The sequence below is a fragment of the Nycticebus coucang genome, chromosome 19 (genome assembly GCF_027406575.1).
Source record: "Nycticebus coucang isolate mNycCou1 chromosome 19, mNycCou1.pri, whole genome shotgun sequence".
Classification (NCBI taxonomy): domain Eukaryota; kingdom Metazoa; phylum Chordata; class Mammalia; order Primates; family Lorisidae; genus Nycticebus; species Nycticebus coucang.
Genome location: NC_069798.1, coordinates 12609609 through 12625423, shown reverse-complemented (window position 1 = coordinate 12625423; position 15815 = coordinate 12609609). Strand labels below are relative to the sequence as shown.

The 15815-nt window shown below is 38.5% G+C and overlaps 1 protein-coding gene across 4 annotated transcripts in view; it reads left to right on the top strand.

Moving 5' to 3' along the window:
* ROCK1 (Rho associated coiled-coil containing protein kinase 1) overlaps positions 1-15815 on the top strand; it is a 160625-nt gene that overhangs the window by 142495 nt on the left and 2315 nt on the right. For 3 of the 4 annotated variants that reach the window (XM_053571384.1, XM_053571386.1, XM_053571385.1), the window contains exons 24-32: positions 651-744; positions 1174-1262; positions 1616-1804; positions 3123-3282; positions 9271-9341; positions 9544-9632; positions 11185-11263; positions 11424-11685; positions 13711-13918. In XM_053571384.1, the coding sequence (XP_053427359.1) occupies positions 651-744; positions 1174-1262; positions 1616-1804; positions 3123-3282; positions 9271-9341; positions 9544-9632; positions 11185-11263; positions 11424-11685; positions 13711-13918 (1241 nt within the window). Of the gene's footprint in view, positions 1-650; positions 745-1173; positions 1263-1615; positions 1805-3122; positions 3283-8768; positions 8818-9270; positions 9342-9543; positions 9633-11184; positions 11264-11423; positions 11686-13710; positions 13919-15815 lie in introns of those variants that run through there. The other variant, XR_008375957.1, reaches the window with a different exon arrangement.

Sequence of the window (15815 nt, the reverse complement as noted above, 5' to 3'; positions counted from 1 at the left end):
CCTTTGAGCCACAGGCACCGCCCATATCCACATTTTTTTAATTAGAAATGAGGCTTTTTTTTGTTTTGTTTTGTTTTGTTTTTAGAGAGACAGAGTCTCACTTTATCGCCTTCAGTAGAGTGCTGTGGTGTCACAGCTCATAGCAACTTCCAACTCCTGGACTTAGGTGATTCTCTTGCCTCAGCCTCCCGAGTAGCTGGGACTATAGGCGCCCGCCACAACACCTGGCTAGAAATGAGGCATTTTCTTTTTTTTTTTTTTTTGTAGAGACAGAGTCTCACTTTATGGCCCTCGGTAGAGTGCCATGGCCTCACACAGCTCACAGCAACCTCCAACTCCTGGGCTTAAGCGATTCTCTTGCCTCAGCCTCCCGAGTAGCTGGGACTACAGGCACCCGCCACAACACCCGGCTATTTTTTGGTTGTAGTTTGGCCGGGGCCGGGTTTGAACCCGCCACCCTCGGTATATGGGGCCGGCGCCTTACCAACTGAGCCACAGGCGCCGCCCCAAAATGAGGCATTTTCTATAGTTTAGTAATGTCTTACGTGTCTTGCTCAGTAGAAAATGTAAAGTTTCATTTTAAAGAATATTGCTTTTAATATGAAGATAGTCATGATTCTATACCTTAAACCTTTGTGTGGTTTGTTCAGCTTGAAGAAACGAACAGCATGCTAACCAAAGACATTGAATTATTAAGAAAAGAAAATGAAGAGCTAACTGAGAAAATGAAGAGGGCAGAGGAGGGTATGTGGTTATTTTAAATCATCATGTTAAAACCAATTTAGTGATTAATCTTTAGCAATTTTTGTCTTATGTGTTAGGTTTTTTAAATATCTATTTTTGTGTATTAAATAGCTTCTGTAGCCTTAAGAGTTATCTTAATGAGATTACTGAAAGTTAACTATGTAGTATATACTAATTTAAATAATTAAGGACATTGATATTTGGGATGGAGAAATTGGAACCTGTGGCCTGAAGGCCACATGGTAACCTCCAGATCCTCCAGTGCAGCCCCTCGACCAAATCCAGACTTCACAGAAAAAAAATCTCTTTGTTAAAAGTATTTGTTCTGTGAAATTTTCATTCAGTCAAAAGGTCCCACAAAAGATCCAGAAGGCCACAGGTTCCCCACCCCTGAGCTATACAGTAACATTTTATGTTATTTGTTGACAGAGTGTAAGTTGAAGAAGGAGGAGGAAATCAGTAATCTTAAAGCTGCCTATGAAAAGAATATCAATACCGAACGAACCCTTAAAACCCAGGTATACATGCTTTCAGCTTTTTCCATGTTTTTGTATTTGAGTATCATATCTTTAAAGTTAATAATTGCTGTTTGTGCACATTTTCCTAAAACCGAGATTTATAGGTTCATGTTTGTCATTAGAACAAATGTAAATTCTTCCCCTCTTAACTATGGAAAATGTATTTTGTGAAATAGGAATTTGATTAAGAAAGCTATCACTTGTCTAGTAAGGTTGCACAGTTATACAAAGTAAGGACATAGGAGCCAAGGCATAGAAACCTTACTTGCTAGTACTATGGCCTAACTTAATGAGATTTAAATTGGATGGCTACTGTATAGATCTTTACTAATGGTATTATAATATTTGCATAGGCTGTTAACAAGCTGGCAGAAATAATGAACCGAAAAGATTTTAAAATTGATAGAAAGAAAGCTAATACACAAGATTTGAGAAAGAAAGAAAAGGAAAATCGAAAGCTACAACTGGAACTCAACCAAGAAAGAGAAAAATTCAACCAGATGGTAGTGAAACATCAGAAGGAACTGAATGAGATGCAAGCGGTAAGGCTTCTGTGTGCATGTGCGATTGATTTCTTAAGTTGTTATCACTGTATTTACCTATTATCTGTAACATTAAAACTTCTATCTTGTTTAGATTGGATTTTCTCATATAAAAAACACATATTTTATGCTCGGCCCCTATAGCTCAAGCAGCTAATACGCCAGCCACATACACCAGAACTGGTGGATTCGAATCCAGCCTGGGCCTGCCAAACAGCAATGACAGCTACAACCAAAAAATGGCCAGGCGTCGTGGTGGGTGCCTGTAGTCCCAGCTACTTGGGAGGCTGAGGCAAGAGAATCGCTTGAGTCCCGGAGTTGGAGGTTGCTGTGAGCTGCGATGCCACGGCACTCTACCCAGGGTGACAGCTTGAGGCTCTGTCTCAAAAACAAAAACAAACCAAAAAAACACACAGTTTATACTTTTCACAGTTTGGTCATTATTACTTCTAATATGAACCATGTTCGTGTAAAATTAAAGAGGCATTCTGTTGCCTATTACATCTTGAGTAATTTTTACTCATTGTTAGCTGCTTGATTGCAGGCCCTGTTTTGGCAGAGACAACCAAGGGTTTTGCCTGTTGGGTTCAGATTGAAATATGAATATGGCTGTTATAATATTGACATAATTGGGATAGAAGTTATGATATATTTTAGATTAGTTATTTTTCTAGGCAAGACTCACTTTTCTGAAATCAAAATATTAAGCATAATTCCATCATTTATAGTTTTACCATCCCGAGAAGTTTCTTATACCTTTTAGCCTATGTCCACACACTGTCCAGGTAATGGACACATTTACAACTTTGACTCAAACTACATATAACCAATTCATTTAACCCAAACTCTTCTATCCCCATTAGATTCTGAAATTTAAAATGTAAAAATAAAAATAAACTATTTCATTTGAAGAAAGAAAAGCATTTTCTATTGTTTTGACTTTTGGGGATGTCCCTTAAGTTTATAAATAAAAACTCCTTTAAAACAAGGAGAAAAGGAGTTTATCTAAGTAATGATTACTGAGAAAGTACTTACATTTCTATAATGGGTCAAAATCTGTGGTGGTAAACATTCACCAAGTTTACAGTAAATTTTAGGTATTAGCAACTTCTTTCTTCTTTTTTTTTTTTTGGCAGTTTTTGGCGAGGGCCGGGTTTGGACCTGCCACCTCTGGTATATGGGGCCAGCACCCTACTCCTTTGAGCCACAGGCACCGCCCAAGCAATTTCAATTACTTGTTTATATTTCAGTTAATGCTTAATGTTGGAAAATATTTGAGCCTGAATACTTATATTATCTTGATATTATTCAAAAATAGCAATTGGTAGAAGAATGTACGCATAGGAATGAGCTTCAGATGCAGTTGGCTAGCAAAGAGAGCGATATTGAGCAATTACGAGCTAAACTTTTGGACCTTTCGGATTCTACAAGTGTTGCTAGTTTTCCTAGTGCTGATGAAACTGATGGAAACCTTCCAGGTAAGAATAATTCTATTACATCATTCAAGTTTGCTTAAAGAGACATAGAAATTAGTGTGTATTTCTTTCCTTTGATTTTCTGTCATTTTGCCCATATAATTTTTTTTCTTGTTAAATCATAGCTGTGTGCCCATATAATTTTAAAAAATAATTCTGATTTCTGATAGTCAAGGCCTAATGATGATTATATACTTAGTGTGTTTGATAGAATAAAAACAGTTATAAACGAGCTTAGGCTATTAAAGTAGACCTGAGAAAATGTACCTGAATAGAAACCTAAAGAGGTTTATGAATTTATTGTGAGCAGCAGGTGTTTAAAGTTTTATGAATTCCTGTGCCAAAACTAAGAACATACTTTATTATCACAACTGCAGCAGCTGTATACAGAAACCTATCTAATGGAGTAGTGATAAATTTAATCAGACTTTGTTAAGTTTGGAGAAATAGGTAAAAAGGAGTTGGGTAAGGTAAGGTAAAAGGAGGCAGGTGAGTTCAAACCCAGCCCCAGCCTGCTAAACAACAATGACAACTGCAACAACAACAACAACAAAAAATAGCCAGGCGTTGTGGCAGGCTCCTATAGTCCCAGCTACTCAAGAGGCTGAGGCAAGAGAATCACTTAAATCCAGGAGTTTGGGATTGCTATGAGCTGTGACACCACAGCACTCTCCAAGGGCGACATACTAAGACTCTGTTTCAAAAAAAACTTACATGTTATACATTCTTAGTTCAAGCTTTAATAGATATTACTTGTTTTTGAGAATTTTGATACATGAAACTTGATACATCACTTCAAAAAAATGAATGATCGGGGTGGCACCTGTGGCTCAAAGTAGGGCGCAGGCCCCATATGCTGGAGGTGGCGGGTTCAAGCCCAGCCCCGGCCAAAAACTGCAAAAAAATGAATGATCTGTTTCTTGCTCAAGAAAATGGGACTCCAGGTGGGCACAGTAGCTCACGCCTATAATCCCAGCACGTGGGAGGCTGAGGCTCCCAGATTTGAGACCAGCCTGAGCCAGAGTGAGACCTCATCTCTAAAAAAAATAGTCGGGGGTTGTGGCGGGTGCTTGTAGTCCCAACTACTTGGGAGGCTGAATCAATAGAATTGCTTGAGCCCAAGAGTTTGAAGTTGCTGTGAGTTATGACACCATGGCACTCTACCAGGGGTGACAAAGTGAGACCCTGTCTCAAAAAAAAAAAAAAAGTGGGACTCCACTATCACATAGAGGATGAAGACTTTAAAAAAAAAAAAAAAAGTGGGTCTTGGGCGGCACCTGTGGCTCAAAGGAGTAGGGTGCCGGCCCCATATGCCGGAGGTGGCGGGTTCAAACCCAGCCCCAGCCAAAAACTGCATATAATAGCCGGGCGTTGTGGCGGGCGCCTGTAGTCCCAGCTACTTGGGAGGCTGAGGCAAGAGAATCACTTAAGCCCAGGAGTTGGAGGTTGCTGTGAGCTGTGTGAGGCCATGGCACTCTACCGAGGGCCATAAAGTGAGACCCTGTCTCTACAAAAAAAAACTGCATATAAATAATAAATAAAAAAAAAAAGTGGGTCTCAAAGTAAGAAGTGAATTTAACTGCTGTGTGTATACCATATGATTCCTGCCCTCATTTTTTGATGGCTTTGCTAGTCCAAAATCAGGTATCTGAGAAAGAAAGGACAGGGAAGGAATATTTTGTATTCTAATGGCCAAGGAATTCTTTCTGTTTTTCTATTTTTGGCTCTCTGAAACTGCCTGCCTCTTGAAAAATGTGTAATTACACACATGATTCATTACTGAGGATCACTTTGGATTTAACAAGAACTTCTAGCTTCAGCTGTTATTTAAACATCTTTCTAAAGTTAGACTTACTCATCAATAAGAATATGACTTTTGGAGGTGTTTGGCTACATTCCTTCAATTGTTGAACTGAAACTGTAGTTTAATTCCTACTGCATTGCCCAACTCCTTTTACCTGTTTCTCCAAACTTAATAAAGTCTGATTAAATTTATCACTACTGCATTAGATAGACTTCTGTATACAGCTGCTGTGGTTGTGATCATGAAGTATATTCTTAGTTTTAACACAAGAACATATAAAACTTTAAACAGCTGCTACTCACAAAACCACAGTTTTCTCTAGCGAGAGGTGTAGCAGCAGCTTTGACTTTCACCATGGAGTTAGGCTGCTCAAAATAAATTCAAGATACTCCTGGAGTTATCTACTAAAGGGATTTTAACTTATTTAGTATCTTGATCAGGCTTTCCCCCCTTTATTCTGCCCACTACCCTTTAACTTTGTTTATAATGTTTTCTCTGCATTGGGTTAAACATTTTAGAGACTGGTACATTACTGGTGTATACTATTTAGAACACTTAAATTGAAAAATGAGTTGGTGAGACCACTAACAAAGAATAAGGTGATGAGTTTATCACCTGGCTTATTCAGGGAGGCTAAACTTAGACTAGGATTGTCAGATGGGTTGATTGGCAGACTTAGAGTAGGAATACATTTACATTTCAGAAATCTGTCCCAATAAATTGACTTAGGAGTCATTCAGCAAAGAGATTTAAAAATATTTCTACTGGCTGCATTCTATGTATGTTGCTTAGAATATCGGTGTGCTTTTAGGGATTTTATGTTTAAGGTTTTAAAGCCTAAACCAAGTAAGAAAGGAAAAAAAAAGATGGCCATTCCCCATTAGTATAAAATAAGGCAAATAGGATTCTTCTTTTCCTATTACTGTGTTCTCAGTCTAGAAACTGCAAAATCTCAACAGTGCTGAATCTTGACTTTCATGTTGGAAGTCAGAATTAATGGATAATCTTTATCAGTGTTATTTATCTCTCTTCGTGTCAGATATTTTGCTAGTAAATTGAAAGTCTCAAAAATGGCCCCTAACAAAGTTAAGGCTTTGTAGTCATATCTAGGAAGAATTCTTGAAGAATTTTGATACTCCTTAAAGACTAAAAAAGGAAGGACTTTGAACAGATTAAGTTTACTCATGGTTAAAATAATGGCTTTTTGAAATATGGTCATATTTTTAGTTTAATGGGTTTTTTTAAGTAGTTGGGTGAACTGATACTGTGACTTCTTTTTTTTTTTTTTTTTTTTTTTTTTTTTTTGAGACAGAGCCTCAAGCTGTTGTCCTGGGTAGAGCGCTGTGGCATCACAACTCACAGTAACCTCCAACTCCTGGGCTTAAGCGATTCTCTTGCCTCAGCCTCCCAAGTAGCTGGGATGACCCGCCACAATGCCTGGCTATTTTTTGGTTGCAGCCGTCATTGTTGTTTGGCAGGCCCAGGCTGGATTCGAACCCGCCAGCTCAGGTGTATGTGGGTGGTGTCTTAGCTGCTTGAGCCTCAGGCACTGAGCCAATACTGTGACTTCTAATATTTCTATTAGACATCATCAGTTAGAATAAGATTCTGATTTAATTATCTCTCACATCTAGAGATCTGCCTGGAATCTTTTCAGGGGGTATCTTGTCATGATCAGTTAAGTCTCTGCTTTGAATTTTGCAAATTTAAAAATCTTATTTTGAGGCCACAGTGGCTCATGTCTGTAATTCTAGCACTCTGAGAGACCAAGGCAGGTCTCTTGAGCACAGGAGTTGGAGACCACCCTGAGCAAGAGCAAGACACAGTCTCCACTAAAAACAGAAAAGCTATCCGAGGATTGTGGCAGGCACCTGTAGTCCCAGCTACTCAGGAGACTAAGACAAGAGGATCATTTGAGCCCAGGAGTTTGAGATTGCTGTGACAATAGTGAGACTCTGTCTCAAAAAAAAAAAAAAGAAAGAAAGAAAAAAAGTTAGGCGGCACCTGTAGGGCGCCGGCACCATATACTGAGGGTGGCAGGTTTGAACCCAGCCCCAGCCAAACTGCAACAAAAAATAGCCCGGTGGGTGTTGTGGCGGGTGCTTGTAGTCCCAGCTACTTGGGAGGCTGAGGCAAGAGAATTGCCTAAGCCCAAGACCTGGAGGTTGCTGTGAGCTGTGATGTTACAGCACTCTACAAGGGTGACAAAGTGAGACTCTGTCTCCAAAAAAAAAAAGAGGAAGACAGGGTGGCGCCTGTGGCTCAGTGAGTAGGGCGCCAGCCCCATATGCCGAGGGTGGCGGGTTCAAACCCAGCCCTGGCCAAACTGCAACAAAAAGATAGCCGGGCGTTATGGCGGGCACCTGTAGTCCCAGCTGCTCGGGAGGCTGAGGCAAGAGAATCGCGTAAGCCCAAGAGTTAGAGGTTGCTGTGAGCTGTGTGATGTCATGGCACTCTACCTGAGGGTGGTACAGTGAGACTCTGTCTCTACAAAAAAAAAAAGAGGAAGAAAAAAGTTGAGAGAACAAAAGGTTCATTTTGGACTGAAGTTATCTCACTGTTTCCCCTTTTAACAACTACAGAGAATTAACATAAGCAAAGGTGTGGAGACATTAAGTACATGGTGGAAATCGAGTGAATAACCCCAATTCATTTAACTGCAAAGTTTGTTCAGGCATAAAATAGTGTTATACTATACAAACAAGCTTAGAAATTACAGGGTGTCCCAAAGGTTGTGCATAGAGTCACCATACATAGGAAAAATGGGAAATTGTAGATAAAGGTACCTTACTTATCTACAATTTCCTATGTATGACGATTCTGTGTGCAGCCTTTGGGACACCCTGTAAAATGCCTGAGTTTCAACCCTAGAGCTTTGACAGGTACTGATAGAGTAGCCTTGGATAAGTTAGTTGACTTTGCCAAGCCTTGATCTCTTCATAATAGAACATATCCTACATTCCTAAGGATATAAATATCCTGTATTGGTGGGATTATACATAGGTTAAATATGAGATGTTATATATAAAGCATTTGGTAAATAATAAATGTTCAGTAAATGTTACCTATTGTTACTATTAGTGCATGACTAAGCTTTATAGCTTTGAAATTATGTACAGAGGAACACCATATATTCCCATTAAATTATGATTTGAACCATAGTATAATCAGTCACATTATAATATCATCCTTTCAAATTAGTTACTTTTCTAGTCTTTGGTTTCAAGCATAGTAAGATTGATACAGAAAGCATTTAAAGTGAATGAATTGTCTTACCTACAATCTAATGTATAATAACTATGTCTAGTGTAGTCATCTTTATCCCCAGATATTTCTGATAAATATTAGTTACATTTAAATAAGAATAATAATTATAAAATGTCTTGATGAAAATAATCAGAGAATATCTGGGATGCACAAACTAGTTGAAATATTACCAGTTGACCAGCTGAATTACGTGTTCTTTTATTGTTTATTAAATTGTAGTATCACAAACTTAAAAGTCTTTATTTCTCATCAGTTTGAGAAGGATTATAATTGGACTTACCACTACCATTAAGTGCCCCCCCCCCAACCAAATTTGGATAATTTCATTAAAATTGTTGTGGATATTTTACCAAAAAGTTTATCAGAATGTTATACTGAGAAAACAAATAAAATGCTTGTCTCTTATCTTTATATCTAGTTGATTCTGCCTGCATTCCTTATTTATTTATCTTCTATTCTTATCTTCTGTGAGTAATAGGACACTTCAGTACTTTTGCTTGCTCTTTCTTGTGTAAATCATGGCTCTGATTTGTTCTACTTGCTGCATAATTTTTCTTTTCTTTTTCTTTCTTTTTGCTAAGTATTTTTATATGAACATTAAATATTTAAAGTCCTCTTTGTCATATCCCATTTAAGCTGCAATCCATTCCAGTCTTGCCTGGCTCTTAAGGGTATTGTTACTTCATACTTTTGTAATTGAGTACTAAATGTTAATTTTTTATGGGTAAAGTGGCTTGGAATTTTTTTCTGCAATATTTGTATGGCCATTAAAGTTTCTTTGTGTGATTAAAGCATGGAAGAGCAAATTTTAGCACTTATTCATTTGTGTTCAATTGCCTGTTGCTGCATGCTGTCAGACAACTTGTAATAGTTTTTCTTGTTGTTACAATTTAAGACTATTACATTTTTTTTCCTCCTAGAATCAAGAATTGAAGGTTGGCTTTCTGTACCAAATAGAGGAAATATCAAACGATATGGCTGGAAAAAACAGGTACCATATGCCTAATTCTTTCCTACATGATTTTTTAAATGTATTTTACTTTGAAACATACAAACTATATTAACTGCTTTTTTATGAGCATTGATTTTAGGTTAATACAGTATAATCTAAACATAAATGGCAAATATTACACTTATCACTTTAAACCAAGTTAATGGTGCTCTTGTAACTTCCCTCTTTTTTCTCATTTCAGTATGTTGTAGTTAGCAGCAAAAAAATTTTGTTCTACAATGATGAACAAGATAAGGAACAATCCAATCCGTCTATGGTCTTGGACATAGAGTAAGTTATCTTTGATTTAATTTTGAGGTAGTTGAGTGTGAACTTTTGATAATTATTTTTAGATTTGCAGTTTATATTTTGTGTTATTTAAATAACATTATCTTTCCTTTTTTCTTATTTTTTTTTTTTTGAAACAGGGTCTCACTCTGTCATCTAGGTTAGAGTGCAATGGCAGCATCATAGCTATCTGTAACCTTCAACTCCTGGACTCAAGGCAGGAGTTTTTCTAGAACTTAACTTAAGGCCAAGGTGGGAGGCTCACTTGAGACTAGCAGTTCAAGACCAGCCTGGGTAACACAGTAAGACCACTATCTCTATCCAAAAAATTAAAAAATTAGCTAAAAGCGGTGGTGCAAACTTGTAGTTCTAGCAACTTCTGGAAGCTCAGGCAAGAGGATGACTTGAGCCCAGGAATTTGAGGTTACAGTAAGCTATGATCACACCACTGCACTCCTGCCTGGGTAACAAAGAGAGACCCTATCCCTATGAAGAAAGAAAGAAAAAATGTAGTTAAGCCTATGATTGTTGCCTCTGTGCTGAATGTGTATGAACTTTTTTCTTATCATTATTTCCCAAACCATACGGCATAACATCTGTTTACATAGTACTTAAATTGTATTAAATATTATAAGTAATCTAATTTAAATTATATGGGAGGATGTGTATAGGTCATATGCAGATACTATGCCATTTCATATGGGACTTGAGCATCATTGATTTTGGTATCCTTGGGGAGCTTAAAATCAGTCCCCCACAGATACCCAAGGATGACTATGTAATGTCATCGCCAAATGATGATAATTTTACTTCCTTCTTTCTAATAAAAAAGAATTTTTCACATACATAGATTCATATGACCACCACGACAGTCAAAATACAGACCATTATATCACAAGGCTCCCAATACTACCCTTTTACAGCCACAGGCAGCTCCTTCCTACGTTCCTCCCTGATCCATGGCAACATTTTTATGTGTTCTCTGTCTCTATACTTTTGTCACTTCAAGGATGTTATATAAACGGAATCAAATATGTGTAACTTTTGCAATTAGCTTTCTTTCACCCAGCATATCTCCCTTGAAATCAATCCAATTTGTAATTTTTTTAGTTTTCATTTTTGGGTAGTAGTCTATGTTATGGGTGTATCATACTTTTATAGGGTGGCTGTGTAATTTTATATTTCTGTCAGCAGTGTTGCATGTGATTTAGTTTCTCTAAATCTTCACCAGCATTTGATGTTATTATTATTTTTAAAATCTGATAGATGTGTATATATCTGCGATTTACTTTTTCCGCATTATAATACATAGTGTCTCTACATGTCACTTCATATGGTTCTATAGATATAATTAAATAAATAATACTATTCTTTAAAAAAAATCTGATAGATGTAAAGTAACACTCTCTGTAGTTTTAATTTGTATTTCCCTAATGATCAATGTTGTTGAACATCTTTTTTTGTACTTACTGTCATCTTTATGTCCTCTTCAGACAATGTCTGTCCTTTGGTATATATGAGTTTTCTTAAAGGCCTATGTTTATTTTCATTTTAGTAAATTGTTTCATGTTCGACCTGTAACCCAAGGAGATGTGTATAGAGCTGAAACTGAAGAAATTCCTAAAATATTCCAGGTAAAAATCTGAAATCATAATTTCAAGTTATTTTTTACCTAAGTACTAAGTCCTTTTCTGACGTAAATGTAAAATATAAAAATGCTTTTATATATTTGAAAATTTTATGTACGGATTTAAGATTGTATTATCTTATTCCTTTCACCGCTCCTGAATGCAGATACTATATGCAAATGAAGGTGAATGTAGAAAAGATGTAGAGATGGAACCAGTACAACAAGCAGAGAAAACCAGTTTCCAAAATCACAAAGGCCATGAGTTCATTCCTACCCTCTACCATTTTCCTGCCAATTGTGAAGCCTGTGCCAAACCTCTCTGGCATGTTTTTAAGCCACCCCCAGCCCTAGAGTGTCGAAGATGCCATGTGAAGTGCCACAGAGATCACTTAGATAAAAAAGAAGATTTAATTTCTCCATGTAAAGGTAAGGAAAGATGATTATTTTTACAACTTATAACAAACTTAGTTTCAAGTCCCAGTGAAATAAATAATTTCAAGTGTAATTATCTATACCAAGTTGAAAATAGGTTATAAGAAAGAATACTTTGGCCCATCACAGTAGCTTATACCTGTGATCCCAGTGATTTGGTATGCTGAGGTGGAAGAATCTCTTAAGGCTTGTAGTTCAAGGTTGCAGTGACCTGTGATCACTCCAGCCTGAACAATACAGAAGACCCCCTTACTCATAAAAAACAAAGTAGTAATATTTTTTATTTTTAGACAGTCTCACTATGTGGCCCTGGATTGAGTGCCATGGTGTCACAGCAACCTCCAACTCTTGGGCTCAACCGATTCTCTTGCCTCAGCCTCCCAAGTAGCTGGGACTACAGGCGCTTGCCAGAATGCCCAGCTATTTTTTAGTTGCAGTTGTCACTGTTGTTTGGCAGGCCCAGGCCGATTCGAACCTGCCAGCTCCAGTGCATGTGGCTGGTGCTCTAGCTGCTGAGCCATAGGCGCCAAGCCAAAAGTAGTAATATTTTGGCACTGGTGGAGCAATATACTTCTGTTATTTCACAGCTGCAGATTTAACTTTGAAAATAATGTTTTTAAAGAGAATCTTTCCCTTAAAAAATAATTAGGCCACTAAGAAATTATTCTAAAGTTGGGGAGAAGAGTGATAGGTGAAGGGCTGGGCGCAGTGGCTCATGCCTGTAATCCTAGCACTCTGGAAGGCCAAAGCAGGTGGATTGCCTGAGCTCAGGAATTCGAGACCAGCCTGAGCAAGAGCAAGAGCCCCTCTCTAAAAATAGCTGGGCATTGGGCGGCGCCTGTAGCTCAAAGGAGTAGCGCACTGGCCCCATATGCCAGAGGTGGCGGTTTCAAACCCAGCCCTGGCCAAAACTGCAAAAAAAAAAAAAAAAATAGCTGGGCATTGTGGTGGGCACCTGTACTCCTGGCTACTCCAGAGGCTGAGGCAAGAGGATTGCTTGAAACCAAGAGTTTGAGGTTACTGTGAGCTATGATGCCTTGGCAATCTACCGTGGGGTAACAGAGTGAAACGCTATCTCCCAAAAAAAAAAAGAGTAGTGAGTACTTGTTATCTTTTTGTTTGGCTTTCACTACCTGGACCAGCATGGTATATTATAGACAAAATGTCTTCCAGTTTAATGGAGGTAATGTGAGGGAACTGTAGCTATTTTAGGATAAGGAATTTATGTTCTTTAAATACATTTATCTGTTTTACTTACACAGTTTTTATTTCTGATTTTGATTTCTCTTTTTACGTTATGATTAATATTTTCTTTTTAAATTTCAGCCTTAATTAAATTAAGGATAAAGAAAGGCTATCCAACCTTAACTAAGCATAGTAAATCTTTTTTTTTTTTTTTTTTGTAGAGACAGAGTCTCACTTTATGGCCCTCGGTAGAGTGCCGTGGCCTCATACAGCTCACAGCAACCTCCAACTCTTGGGCTTAAGCAATTCTCTTGCCTCAGCCTCCCGAGCAGCTGGGACTACAGGCGCCTGCCACAACGCCCGGCTATTTTTGGTTGCAGTATTGGCCGGGGCCGGCCTGAACCCGCCACCCTCAGTATATGGGGCCGGCGCCTTACCAGCTGAGCCACAGGCGCCACCCCATAGTAAATCTTTTAAAACTTTAAGAACTTGAAAAATTGCTGGGTGTAGTGGCTCACGCCTGTAATCCTAGCACTCTGGGAGGCCAAGGTGGGTGGACAGCTGGAGCTCATGAGTTCGAGACCAGCCTGAGCAAAAAGCGAGACCCTGTCTCTGCAAAAAAAAAAAAAAAGGTAGAAAAACTGAGGCAAGAGGATCCCTTGAGCCCAAGAGTTGGAGGTTGCTGTGAGCTGTGATGCCATGGTACTCTACCCAGGGCAACAGCTTGAGACTCTTCTCTCAAAAAAAAAAAAAAAAAACTTAAAAAATTGTACATTTGATAGAGTTTTAAAAAAAAATTATATGACTTTAATTGTGCTTTTTTTTTTAATGTAGTAAGTTATGATGTAACATCAGCAAGAGATATGCTGCTGTTAGCATGTTCTCAGGATGAACAAAAAAAATGGGTAACACATTTAGTAAAGAAAATCCCTAAGAATCCACCATCTGGTTTTGTTCGTGCCTCCCCTCGAACTCTTTCTACAAGATCTACTGCAAATCAGTCTTTCCGAAAAGTGGTCAAAAATACATCTGGAAAAAGCAGGTAAGGATTGAATTGTTAACCTTTTTAACAATGTGAAAATGATTAGATGACATTTATTAAAATTGGAAATTTAGGGTGGCGCCTGTGGCTCAGTGAGTAGGGCGCCGGCCCCATGTACCGAGGGTGGCGGGTTCAAACCTGGCCTTGGCCAAACTGCAACCAAAACATAGCCGGGCATTGTAGTGAGCGCCTGTAGTCCCAACTGCTCGGTAAACTGAGACAAGAGAATCGCGTAAGCCCAAAAGCTGGAGGTTGCTGTGAGCCGTGTGACGTCATGGCACTCTACCGAGGGCGATAAAGTGAGACTGTCTCTAAAAAAAAAAAAAATTGGAAATTTAATTGTTTTCAACACAGAGGATACCATTTATACCTAATTCATAGATGAGCTTAACTGGTTCCTGTCAGAAATTAAGAATATTAATAAATATAATGTGATATTTATTTATTTCAGTGTTGAATTTTATTGTCACACTTGGCGTAAATGCCATATATTGAGCTCTTAATGTTTTAACCAACTTGTAGGTAATCTTTTTAATGCTTTGTATAAAACTTGTTATCTTTTCTTTATTTTTAACTTTGATCTTTATTTTTAACTATGTTGGCATAGTTTTTCTAGAAGTCAGTATTATTTATATTATCAGTGATTATATTATTACAAATAAACTGCCCAGTTAAGTCTTATTTTTGCGGGGGCAAGGGTCGGAGGTTAACTTTCTGACGGAATATTTTTCTAAAAATATATACGGTGGCTCGCACCTGAAATCCAGCACTCTGGAAGGCCAAGGTGGGAGGATCACTTGAGCTCAGAAGTTTTCGACCAGCCTGAGCGCAGCAAAACCTTATCCCTACTAAAAATAGAAAAATTAGGGTTTTGTGGCAGGGCCTGTAATCCCAGCTATGTGGAAAACTGAGGCAGGATGATCACTTGAGCCCATAAGTTTGAGGTTGCTGTGAGCTAGACTTAGGCCATAGCACTCTAGCCTGGGCAACAGAGTGAGACTCTGTCTCCAAAAAAAAAAAAAATAAATAAAAAATATATGCTATGATACACATTTACAATTAAACCATTTCTTGGAGAGAATTTATGAAATCTCATTCAGTTCTCATTTTATAGATGGCTGAATGAAGCTCAGAGAATAAAGCAGTTTACATCAGGTCATGCAGATTATTAAGAGAGCTATTGGAAAGTGGAAGCTGAGACCAAATACTGATTCTCCTCATTTCCTGTTGTCAGTAACCAAGTCTAATTCTGTGAAATAAACTCCTATCCTTTCCTTCTTCTTTTATTTATTTTTTGAGACAGAACCTCAAGTTGTCACCCTGGGTAGAATGCTGTGACATCATAGCTCACAGCAACCTCCAACTCCTGGGCTCAAGTGATTCTCCTGCCTCCACCTCCCAAGTAGCTGGGAATACAGGCCTCTGCCACAACGCCTGGCTACTTTTTGGTTGCAGCCATCATTGTTGTTTGGAGGGCCTGGGCTGGATTGGAACCCGCCTGCTTGGGTATATGTGGCTGGTGCCTTAGCCGCTTGAGCCACAGGTGCTGAGCCTTTATTAAAATTTGTTTTTATTTATTAATTTATTTTTTTAGAGACAGAGTCTCAGTTTATCACCCTCAGTAGAGTGCCATGGCGTCACACAGCTCACAGTAACCTCCAACTCCTGGGCTTAGGCGATTCTCTTGCCTCAGCCTCCTGAGTAGCTGGGACTACAGGCGACCACCACAATGCCCAGCTATTTTTTTTGTTGCAGTTTAGCCAGGGCTAGGTTTGAATGGGCCACCCTAGGATATGGGGTCGGTGCCCTGCCCACTGAACCACCAGCACCGCCCCCTTTCCTTCTTTTACCTTCTTCAGCCACCATACTACCGTGTATCACCATTCCTGATTTAATT